This window comes from Cladosporium halotolerans (genome assembly GCF_011745625.1).
Source record: "Cladosporium halotolerans strain TM138-S3 chromosome Unknown Sca5, whole genome shotgun sequence".
Taxonomy (NCBI): domain Eukaryota; kingdom Fungi; phylum Ascomycota; class Dothideomycetes; order Cladosporiales; family Cladosporiaceae; genus Cladosporium; species Cladosporium halotolerans.
The window spans coordinates 848,086-859,694 of NW_027191456.1; the positions used below are offsets into that span (position 1 = coordinate 848,086).

At 57.2% G+C, this 11,609-nt stretch overlaps 5 protein-coding genes across 5 annotated transcripts; 4 read left to right on the plus strand and 1 right to left on the minus strand.

Moving 5' to 3' along the window:
* Positions 1 to 242: 242 nt before the first annotated feature.
* WHR41_02213 (uncharacterized protein) lies at positions 243 to 2,090 on the plus strand (the record flags this gene model as incomplete). Its single annotated transcript, XM_069370819.1, has 1 exon — positions 243 to 2,090. The coding sequence occupies one exon, from the start codon at positions 243 to 245 to the stop codon at positions 2,088 to 2,090; it is 1,848 nt and encodes a 615-aa protein (XP_069232359.1).
* A 480-nt stretch (positions 2,091 to 2,570) lies between these two features.
* Positions 2,571 to 3,710, minus strand: erg6 (Sterol 24-C-methyltransferase erg6; the record flags this gene model as incomplete). Its single annotated transcript, XM_069370820.1, has 1 exon — positions 2,571 to 3,710. One exon carries the CDS (start codon positions 3,708 to 3,710, stop codon positions 2,571 to 2,573), a length of 1,140 nt encoding a protein of 379 aa, XP_069232362.1.
* A 525-nt stretch (positions 3,711 to 4,235) lies between these two features.
* Positions 4,236 to 5,411, plus strand: WHR41_02215 (uncharacterized protein; the record flags this gene model as incomplete). Its single annotated transcript, XM_069370821.1, has 1 exon — positions 4,236 to 5,411. The coding sequence occupies one exon, from the start codon at positions 4,236 to 4,238 to the stop codon at positions 5,409 to 5,411; it is 1,176 nt and encodes a 391-aa protein (XP_069232361.1).
* A 651-nt stretch (positions 5,412 to 6,062) lies between these two features.
* Positions 6,063 to 7,960, plus strand: WHR41_02216 (Pyruvate dehydrogenase E1 component subunit beta, mitochondrial). The gene is made up of 3 exons (XM_069370822.1): positions 6,063 to 6,408; positions 6,576 to 7,050; positions 7,105 to 7,960. Exons 1-3 carry the CDS (start codon positions 6,173 to 6,175, stop codon positions 7,510 to 7,512), a joined length of 1,119 nt encoding a protein of 372 aa, XP_069232364.1. The 5' UTR covers positions 6,063 to 6,172; the 3' UTR covers positions 7,513 to 7,960.
* Positions 7,961 to 10,785: 2,825 nt separating this feature from the next.
* WHR41_02217 (uncharacterized protein) lies at positions 10,786 to 11,409 on the plus strand (the record flags this gene model as incomplete). Its single annotated transcript, XM_069370823.1, has 1 exon — positions 10,786 to 11,409. The coding sequence occupies one exon, from the start codon at positions 10,786 to 10,788 to the stop codon at positions 11,407 to 11,409; it is 624 nt and encodes a 207-aa protein (XP_069232363.1).
* Positions 11,410 to 11,609: the final 200 nt, after the last annotated feature.

Consider the following 11,609-nt stretch of genomic DNA (forward strand, 5'->3'; position numbering starts at 1 on the left):
CAGCAGTGTGGCACAGTGCAGCACAGCACACGGCACACCTCTTCCGGCGCTCTGGTCATCACACGAGGTCGACTTGCGATCTCTCTTCGCTGTGCTGCCCTACTCTCCATCATCTCCATCATCGTCTCCCTCGCCCATGCGCCGGCCGCGTTGCCGCTCCACGTCTCCTTAGAGCTCACCACCGTGGCAAGGCCGTGAGCTCCAGAACACTGACTACCGAATTCGACCAAGGCGCTATCACAATGGCGGCTCAGGCAGGGCAGTGTATGAGTCCCAAGCAGGACAAGATTGTGCACCGGCACGTGCGATCATTGTCTTGGGAAGGGAATCTCAACCCAGAGAGCTTTGCGGAAACACACCCGGTTCCTATTCTCAGACCTGAAGAAGTAGAGCGGACACATCGTCCAGTGCCAGACTCCTTCAACACCTCTACCAGTTCAGTCGTCGATCCACGAGACTTTATCAACTTGCAGCACGAGCTCAAAGGCTTGCCAGTAGGCACGGATACGATCAGCCACCCTGGACCTCATGGATACATCGATTCGATTGACCACCTTCATGCCTCGATCATTGAAGAGCAAAGCCCTCTCATAGCGGCTTCTTTCGAGCAGTCTCGATCTGGCAAACGTCTGCACCTTGACACACTATCGTGGCAGACAGCCATGCCCTTCGTTCACTTCCTCTACACCGGCTCGTACGCCATGTCTGGGGACTGGGAGGATGTTCCCACCTCGGTCCTGCTACACTGCAAGATGTTCCACCTCGGCGACATCTACGACCTCCCAGACCTCAGATCGCAAGCCTACGTCAACGTGCTCCGTCAGTGCGAGTTCGGCTGCTCGTCGCCAGATAAGCCTATCGAGCTGTGTGCCGCCATCGAGTTCGCCTACCAAAATCTTCCTAGCCAAGCGTCCATCACGGATGCAATCGTGCACTACTGCGTATCGTGCTTCCTCAGCCACAGACTAGGTGACGACGCTGGATTCAGGGACCTCTCATACCGCCTCAGAGCTTTCCACCAGGACCTCGCCAAGGCGTGCATGAGCAGAGGCTTCGCCGACGAGTCCGCTGCAGCTATCATTCAGTTGCCATACAAACACTACACACCAGAAACATATGCATCGATAGAGAACCCTGCGATCGCGGGGTTCCAGGACCTCATACACCACTTCCACAGCTCGGACCGCTTCGACGATGACAGCTTGCGTAGGAAACGGCAGCGAGTGCAGTTCGGCAAAACGGAAGAGCCATCGGGCAAGTTCGCTATGGAAGAAGAGGATCCAGAAATAAAGCAGTTTTCCCTCGCCTTCCGGCCCAACGCCGCCGGATCCATGCCGCCCATCACGCAACAGCGTGAACCAGACGCTCACCACTCCACACTTCCCATCCGCTCGCGTCCCGCAAACTCAGTCGCCACAGTCAGGAGCATCGCATCCTACAAAAACAAATTCCCATCCATCTTCAAGCGCAGATCCATCGACAAGACGTACGGGAAATCCGCGCCTGGGACTTTCTCGCAGTTCGTCAAAGCGCATAAAGACAAGATCAAAATCGAAAAGGACGAGGTCAAGAAAGAAGAGTCTGATGAGGAGTGGACAAGCCAGACTCGTCTGCTCGCGGGACAGGCCAGTAAGAAGAGCAGTGTCGGTTCGAGCGATCAACTCCAGCCGTACGGGTCGGCGGAGACTGCTGGGTCGGATTTCAACCCTGCTTGGACGTTTGAGAGATATCAGGCGATCGGGGAAAGGCGCAGCACGACAGACCATTTGCCGGACGAGAGTGACGGCGAATCGCCAGAATATGAAAACTTGCCTCCACCTGCCTCTTTCGAGCCTCTACCGACCTGCAATGGCCCCTTGCCAGTGTCCTCAGTCGTCTACGACCCTCCAACCGCGCGCGGCACGATCACGCCAGATCTCGGCGGGTTTGAGAGCGATGACGAGGACTCGGACGACTTCAGCTGGGTCGATGTGCCTCTGCAAGGGACTGAGGCCGCAGCGGGATCGAATGCCAGGGCAAACACTCGCGGGAGTGCCAGCGGTCAGTCGTCTGATTCTGAGTGGGATTTTTGCGAGACGCGCATGACATGATTCTTTTTCTTTTTCACTCGGTCTCTCAGTCATTGACATGGGATTCTGGTCGCTGCAAGGGAAAAGGTCCTTGTAAGAGACACAGTGATGGCTGGGGGCGTTGACAGAAACGAAGTCGTCAGGACGCGTTGCTTTCTCGATTAGAGTGAAGGGCCTCTTGCAGTCTGTAGCTAATGGATCGATTGTTTTTTACACACACTCCACCAATCATTATGGCTTGAACCGTGTATGGTAGTAAGAGAGGGTTGTTTTGACACATGGAGAAGGACGTAAAGGCGGCGATGGAGAAAAGTGCAACTTCGAATGATAATGCTTTCGGCTCATTATTTACAAAGCCCGTATAAGTTGTATTTTCTAGCATCAAAGAAACAATCGTCGACTTTTGCTCAGCCGAAGAGACCCTTCCACCTTTTTGCCCAAACAACAAGAACGCCGAGCCAAATGCAATTGAACTGAACTGATTAGCACAGAGCCCATCGATTAAGCCTTGACGGGCTTCCTGCCGACCATGAGGTACATGGGGGTGAAGAGCTTTTCCTGGCCACCAGCGACGAGAGCATCGGCGGCAGTCGCGAGCGAGTCGGCGGTCTTCTGGGTGCCCTTGGGCGCGAAGCCGATGGTCTCAAGGCCGCCGACGAATTTGTGCACGATGCCGCGGCCGAGCTTGGTCATGCGGACGAGGGTGGGGAAGTCCCAGATGCTCTGCATGTACTTGAGCTGGCCGCTGAGCGGCCAGTACCAGGGCAGCTCGTCGTCGCGGTCCGCCAGGTCCTCGTTGACCTCGAGCTCGAAGCCGGCCGCCTTCATCGCCGCGACCGCCACCTCGATCTTCTCCATGTTGCTGATGCCGTCGCCCAGCTCGATGCCTAGGCGGATCTCGCGGTGGCGCGGGTTGTCGTTGTCGTACTTGTCCGTCATCAGCCACTCGTACACGCCGAAGACGCCGCCGGGCTTGAGCACGCGGAAGATCTCGCTGTAGATGCCCTCGAGGCTGGGGGCGTGGACGGTCGCCTCGATGGCGTACACGGCGTCGAAGCTGTTGTCCGGGAAGGCCATCTGCATGAAGTCACCCTTGGTGAAGGAGATCTGCTTGTCGAGGCCCTCCTTCTTCGCGTACGCGGTGCCGCGCTCGATCTGGTAGTCGTTGTTGTTGAAGCCCATCACGTTGCAGCCGGTGAACTTGGCGATCTCCCTCGCGGGGCCGCCGACACCGCAGCCGACGTCCAGCACGTTCATGCCCTCCTTCAGACCCATCTTCAGCGCAAGGTAGTGCTCGTGTCTGGCGGTGGCCTGCCTGAAGGGCTCGCCCTTGCTGTAGCGGGAGAAGTGGAAGCTCTGGCCCCAGCCGTACTCGTAGAGGTCGGTGGCGAGGTTGTAGTAGTGTCTGGTGAGGGTGGCATACTCGTTGCGGCGGGCCTCGCGGTCGGCGTCGGTCTCATCGGCGGCGGCCTTGTTGTCCCAGTGCTTGAAGTACTCGTCAACGGCGAGCTTCTGTGCGTCCTTGTTCTTGCCCATCATGTTCATGAAGGCATTGGAGTTCTGGCCGGTCTTGCCGTGCAGCGCGTTCTTGAAGGCGGCATCGCGTTCGAAGTCCTGGGCTTCGAGGGCGGTCTTGGACATGGTTGCGGTTGAATGCAATGGAATTGGAGGGGAGTTGAGGGGCGGGGAGGCGGAGGATGGGTCAAGCCGAGAATGCGGTATGAAACAGATGTGGAGGGTGTGAAGACGAACGAATGGGCGGACAGGTGTTTATGTGCGCCTAGGGGTAAATTGCAACCGCGGCGGTCTGTTCAACAAAATTCCCCAGATCGTACGAGGGGCGGCCACGATGGCGCGGATAGGCTCTAGGAACAGGTTAGCGCCACCAAGGGTCTGCCGCTGGCTGGGGCTTCGTTCATCTCGTACCACACGTTATCTGGCCTCCAGGTAGGGCTTTCACGTGACTGTCGGTGATGTAAGCTTGGCGCGGGCCGAGATTTGTAGATGCGCAAGACCGAGCTTGTTACCAATACTGCATCCGTCTCGGCCTGGCGACCCTTTCTCAGCCCCCGTATCGCCGCCTAAAACATCCTTGAGTCGCTACATATCGCTTGAATCACCACTTCGACTACCAACCGCAGAGCGCTCCCGCGCCTGGACAGCAAAATGCCGCCGCAGATCAAGCAAGACCTGAACAGGTCAGGATGGGAGACGACCGACATGCCCTCCGTCTGCGAGCGCTGCCTCCCCGACAACCCTTACGTCCAGATGCTCAAGGAAGACTACGGCGCCGAGTGCAAGCTCTGCACGCGACCTTTCACCATCTTCCGCTGGAAAGCCGACCGGACGGCGCGCCAAAAGCGCACTGGAATCTGCCTCACCTGCGCGCGTCTGAAGAACTGCTGCCAGTGCTGCATGCTGGATCTGAGTTTTGGTCTGCCGATCACGATCAGAGATGCGGCGCTGAAGATGGTTGCGCCCGGGCCGCAGAGTGATGTCAACCGGGAGTATTTCGCGCAGAACAACGAGAAGGAGATTGAGGAGGGCAGAGGCTTGGAGGGATATGAGAAGACTGATGAGAAGGCGAGAGATTTGCTGAGAAGGCTTGCGAGTTCGGAGCCATACTACAAGAAACAGAGGAGGCTGGAACAGGAAGGCGAAGGGCAAAAGCTGTTAGAAGGCGGTGAGAGCTCTGAAGGCGCATCGAGAATAGGACCGATCAGGACGGCGGATGTTAAGAAATCGGCGTACGGATCTGCATACGCGACGTCAAAGGGCACCGTAGCTACCGCTCGCGGCGGCAAAGGGCCGGCGAGAGCTGGAAGGCCATTCCCGAGCGCGGCTGCTCTTCCACCCAAACCTGAAGATATTATGCCACCTTCGGACCCGAACATTACCTCTCTGTTCGTGACTGGCGTGGAGGACGACATGCCCGAACACGAGATCCGGACCTACTTCACACAGTTCGGCGCTCTTCGCAGCCTTGTCTGCAGTCATCGGTCACATTGCGCGTTTGTCAACTACATGGAGCGCGTGTCCGCCGAGAAAGCAGCTGCGACATGCCAGGGCCGTGCTCTGGTAAAGGGAGTGCCACTACGAGTGCAGTGGGGTCGTCCCAAGCCTTTGGACAGCATGGACAGAGACACGAGGATGGAGAATGCGAAGGCGGGGAGGACGGCGCAAGGCACACCGAGGGCGGTTGGCGGGTCGAAAGCACCAAAAGCTATTACTGCGGGCTCTTCTGGTGCTGCCGCTGCTGGTGATGATCTCGACAGTCTTGCTGCAGTTGCGCCTCCGCCTGGACAGGATGATAAGCAGTACGCCGCTCAAAGCGGAGAGTGAAAAATATCGTGATTGGAAAACTCGAGGCTTTGTGGTTTTGGTCAAGCGAGGCGTCCGGCGTTGTCAAAGAAGGATACGATTTGTATTGCTCACACCCGATCCATATATCGGTTTATCATTAGTTCTTTGCGCATGCGAAGATCACATGGATCTGTTTTCCCGGATGATGTAAAAGACAAAGCAACTTCGAAAAGAATGCATGCATGTTCTAGTGCTGATTAGACAATTTCACAAGCTCCGGTCCCTCACGTAGTATGCGCAGCCACTGTTTGAAGCCATTCGTACATGGATCGTAGGCAGAGGGTCTAATCAAGCAATGCACGGATAGTTCAGCTTCGGAGATATAGAACTCGCTCTCGAAAGCTGTGAGAAAAGATCGCCGTGCCACTGAAGCGCGTGTTTCTTTCGTAAAGGGAGGAATAAGCATTTCAGAGACTTGGGGAATTTATACGCATTTTAGTAGCTAGTATACACTCGATGAAAAAGCTAATACATAGATTTCAAGTGTTGGGTTTCTTAATTGATCTTGCACATAGACGTTCGTTTGATTATCAGCCTTTTCGCGACGTTCGATGCAGCTGTCTTCCGAACCCGACCGGCGAAAATAGTCCGCAAAGGTTGAGGTCCCAAAGCTTTGAATCGCCAACAACACCAGCCTTGCTCCCACCACCACCGCACCACACCACCCCTCTTTCACTCGCTTATACCCTCCTACCCTCACCCTCACTCCCCGAGCCACCAGGACTCTCACATCCGCGACCATGTTCGGTGCTCGCCTGTCCCGCGCTCTGCGCGCCACCCCCTCCGCAGCTTTCCCGAGATCTCAGACTGCTTTCCAGAGAATGCCCGCCCTGAGGGTGCAGCGCGGCTACGCTTCGGCCGGTGGTGTCAAGGAGATGGCTGTCCGTGATGCGCTCAACGAGGCCATGGCCGAGGAGATGGAGAGGAACGATAAGGTTTTCGTCCTGGGTGAGGAGGTCGCTCAGTACAACGGCGCGTGAGTCTACCCGTGCACATGCATGGCCGCAGCAGAGTCGTTTCGGATCGCTTGCAGAGAAAGAGCTGGGGTATTGTGTTCGCGACCGAAAGCTTTGCGTGCCGATCGCATGTGCGGCGCACAGATGGTATGCAGGAGAAAGCAAGCTGACAGGACACCTTCTACAGCTACAAGGTCACCAAAGGCCTGCTCGACCGCTTCGGCGACAAGCGTGTCATTGACTCTCCTATCACCGAGTCTGGTTTCTGCGGTCTCACCGTCGGTGCCGCCCTCGCTGGCCTCCACCCCGTCTGCGAGTTCATGACCTTCAACTTCGCCATGCAGGCCATTGACCAGATCATCAACTCTGCCGCCAAGACCCACTACATGTCCGGTGGTATCCAGCCTTGCAACATCACTTTCCGTGGCCCCAACGGTTTCGCCGCTGGTGTCGGTGCCCAGCACTCCCAGGACTACTCCGCCTGGTACGGCTCCATCCCTGGTCTTAAGGTTGTTGCGCCCTACTCTTCCGAGGATGCCAAGGGTCTCCTCAAGGCCGCCATCCGCGACCCCAACCCCGTCTGTGTCCTTGAGAACGAGCTCCTCTACGGTCTTACCTTCCCCATGAGCGAGGAGGCCCAGAGGGACGACTTTGTCCTTCCCGTAAGTGCTTGCGATATATGAGTCCAGACGCCAGCTTCTCTAACAACATTCCAGATCGGCAAGGCCAAGATCGAGCGCCCCGGCAAGGACCTCACCATCGTCACCCTCTCCCGCTGCGTCGGCCAGTCCCTGGTCGCCGCCGAGGCCCTCCAGAAGAAGTACGGCATCGAGGCTGAGGTTATCAACCTCCGCTCCATCAAGCCCCTCGACGTCGAGACCATCATCAACTCCGTCAAGAAGACTGGCGCCATGATGGCCGTCGAGTCCGGCTTCCCCTCCTTCGGTGTCACCGCCGAGATCATCGCCCTCACCTCCGAGTACGCCTTCGACTACCTGAACGCCCCTCCCGTCCGTGTCACTGGCGCCGAGGTCCCCACCCCGTACGCCGAGAAGCTCGAGAAGATGTCCTTCCCCGACGAGGACCTGATCGAGAAGTACGCCGCCAAGCTCCTCAGGGTGTAAGCGCGCAGTTTCCCCCACAGCTTCACGAGCGATGATACGGGAACGCGAGCTCGAGGAAGGCAAACAAACTACACGTTGCGTCGCAGTGAGTCGTTCCGAGCGGGCGCCGCTCACGCGATGGCAACATAATGGGGCGTCAACGGTGTTGGAAAAAAGCGTCTGCTCGGCGCGCTGGAAATGAGATGGCGGAAGGTTCTCCCCTGGCTGCCACGAGAATGGGCCGTGCAAGGGACGCCGCTTGTATTGTACGCGAGCATTGGTGTTGTCTATGCTGTGTGTGTCTTTTCCCCCTTACCCGGTATACCGATCGAGTTGGTAGTGACACAGCTACTTTTTTATTGTTACATAAACGTCGTTTATTTGCTAGCCGCCCCCTCTGTATCTAGGTAGGAGTCTGCGCGAGGGCATAGCGTGGGCTTCTTGATTATATCTATCTCTATGACCCGCGTCACGTTTCACTTTCTCTCCATCTGGTGGCGGAGTAGCTGCTTGCGAATGAACGTGGTCCCCTCATTGGCCGTGGCTACATTGACGCACATGGCTTTCTCTTTGGCTCGACGATGGCTGAGTTCCAAGCATGGCTTGAGCAGGGACTATCACCGGAAACTGCACAAGTGTCTTCATGTGCAGGTATTATTCGTACGTGTCGCGGGGAGCACTGCCTCCGCCTCCCCGTGCCGTCCATGCTGGATATCCAGACGCTTCTACAACCGGCCAATAAAGGCATTGCGGCATCGATACCGGTGCGCCGTCAGTTTCGACTCGTGACCGCCGGCAACAGAACATTCTGACCCGTAATCTCTGAAGGATTTGACCCGCACGTCACGGCGGGCAAGGCAGGAAGAGCAGCCCTAGGGTAAGAAGCAGAGGGAGTATCATGCCCAGGCCCGAAGCACGATTGAGACGTCATGGCATGCGGGACAGCTGCCCTCCCCTGGCAGCAGGAGATATATCAAGCCACGTCGGACGCCACGTCTGAGGGCGCAGGTGAGACATGCGCGCAGCGTGCTGCTGGCCTGTATGTACTGTATAGCTAAGTTAGGGCTCTAAGCGCTTTGTGCGACCCCAATGCCAGGCATCTCCCGCGTCTGCCAGCTCGCACTCGCTCGCGGGCTTCTAGCGAGCTTCTGTCTGGTCGGAAAGGTTTCTTCGCTTCTTTGGCGGGGCGGAACCGGGTTCATAGAGCGTTGCACGACGGCAGGCAGGGCGGCACGGCAGGTTATCGTTGCTCAGGCCATGTGGGAGACACGTGCGGGTTTGGCTGGCGGGACCCTTGGTGCATGCGGCGCCTGCATGGATGGAGTTCCACACGCGATTGCATCTGGCAAACTCCGTGGGTGGCTGCTTGAGGGCTGAAGAATAGGAGGGGAGAGGGATTGGGGGCGAGTCATTGCTCCGCTGACTGGTTTGAGACGGGCATGCTGGGGTGTTGTCTGTTAGAGGCAGAGATCGACGTCGATAGACAGGCGAAGCTTCGAAAATACGATTTTACGTGACACGACGCCGTTTGACGTGCAGCAGAAGGGTGGCACGATATCATTGTCGAGCGACGACGACGTATCTGGCCTCGTGGCGCGCACGCGAGGATCGACGGTGCGGCGGCATAACGGGGCGTTTTGGACATCCGCTACTGGACGTACGGGTGCGACAGCTGGCTGCGGACTTCACGTCTGGATCTAGGGGCGCCCCCGGCCTGATCCGAGACGATTTGAGCTATACTTTGGGCCCAGGGCGGCTGGTAGCGAAGTATCAGGTTGATGCTGTTGGGTCGGAAATGCTCGGCGGAGAGCTGATGTTGCGGGCGTTTTAAGATGACATGTGAGCATGAAGGTAGGGGTATCGTGGCATAGACGGAGACAGCGCCATTTCCAGATCGTCTCAGACGCTCTCTTCCGATAATCGAATAGGCAGGATCGTAGATAGAAGGCATTAGGTATGTGGGGTGGCGTCCAGAAGCATGTTCGTCCGATGTTTAGCGCGCGATCTCCCGATCCCAGCGCAAAGGTTCAGCGAGGCGGGCCCACAGCTTTCCGTTGGCGCGGAAAGCTTGGAGACGACGCGCTTCACTTCACTTTTGCCTGATGATTTCGCAACCCAGCAGGCAGATGAGACACGTCCATGGAATAGTGCACTGCATAGTCACCGAGCCATCCCTGCGACGACATGCAGATGCCATGCCCTGCTAGTGCTTCCTCATCCCGCGCACGGAGTGCTCCATCTTCCTCTCTGCTATTGGCCTTTTATACACTAGTCAGGAGCAAAGCTTCAGCCGGCGTGCAGCGGAGTTCCTCGGATCTGCTCGATCCATGTCCGGTGCCTACAACATCCTATACCTTCGACCAGCCATGCTTTGCACCAGCCTAGGGCAATCCACTTCTCCCACCATCCGTCCCAGCGGCGCGATTTTCGCAAGCTTTGTCACGCTCTAGGTGGCTGCCGTATATGCTCAGGCCATCCGGTGGCTGTTCGTAAGTCCACCGGAGCTCTGTCACACGATCGCCCGTTGCGGTCCCGTTTGTCTGCTTGGATGGATCAGAGCCGAACGCGAACCTGTGATGCCTGACGCTTTGGAGAAGCCTTCCCGCCTGACAGACTCCACTGCGTGAGTGGCTAAACTCTGCTTCTTGCCGTGTCCGCCTGCAGGGGCATGTTGCCATGTATGACGATACCTGCACGATCGCGTGGCATCCGACCAGGTACGATGAAGAGGTGATAGACGGAAGCCACGTCGGCTCGCCCGCTTAGCGAGGCTGCTCACATTGGCCATGCTGTGGCAGCCATCAAGCCGCGCGATATCGCGACGGAATGCAGCGATATCAATGCCATACGCGATGGATGTTATGGCGCTGGCATACCCTAAAAAGTGGGACGTCCGTAGGATTTGATATATCTGCAGGCAGGCTCTTAAGGGTAAGTGACAACCGTTGACCTCTGCCGCGCCACCGATGCTAGTTCCGAGTACGAAACATCGTTGGGTTCGTGCAGAATTCCATCATAAAAGGGCACGGCCTGATAGTCGCGACCCGGCCATCACCGAGCGCACCATACGAACCAATCTCGTCCGTTGTCACACGCACTTTCTTCGCTCACACACCTTCTTCATTCTGCGTCGACTAGCATCCCCGCCACCTTAACCCATCGCACTATCAAATCACAATCGTGGCCTCACAACTGCTCCAGCTCCCTCGCGAGCTGCGCGAGTATATCTGTCTCATCGCCCTTCAGAACACTTACACGCCCATCTCGCTGCTCACAACTTGCCACCAACTAAACATGGAAGCCCAACCACTACTCTACCACCGACCGATCAAACACTCCTCCCAATCCAAACTCTTCGAATGGATCAAACGAAGCCGGGCCCAAAACCTCAAACACGTCCGCAGCCTCACCCTCCACCTCACAGACATCGACCTGCAAACCATCCTCCTCTCGCCAAATCGACGACCACCAACACAACCTCAGCACCAGAATCCCAATCAGAAATCAACCCAACTCCCTCCACAGCACCACCAAACCACCCCAACAGCCTACTCCCTCTACGAACTCGAACTCTCCCACCTCGACTCCTCCCTCCGCGCCCTCCCCAACCTCGCCGAAATCACCCTCGTGCCGCCCAGAGCGATGCACTCCCAGCTGCTCCGCGGCATGTACCTGTCGCTTCTGGCCCTCATCCCCCGCTTGCACCCGGGCCTGAAATTGCTCGTCGTCCACGATGACGCGGCGGTGCTGGATATCGTCACGGCGCTGCGGGATCTGCCGAGGGTGCTGTTCAAGGACTCGCACGGTGGCAAGGAGGGCGCGGAGGGGAGGGGAAAGAAGGCGGTGGGGGCTGCGGCTAGGTGCAAGGTGTTGAGGGGGAGGGAGGTTGAGGTTAAGGTTGAGAGGGAGGAGAGCTAGCGTTTGGGGTTTGGTATGCTTTCGGATGCCGATATGTATTCGCGGGGTTTTGTTTTAAATCAACGGTTGCTTTCGTTTGTGAGGGAGATATGCGGCCGGTGCCACTGAAGGGGTTGGTGGTCCGATGATGTAATTTACCTTGCGACGATACGAGGCGTGAGACTGAAGGGGAAGGGAACGCATGCATGTAATGAACCGCT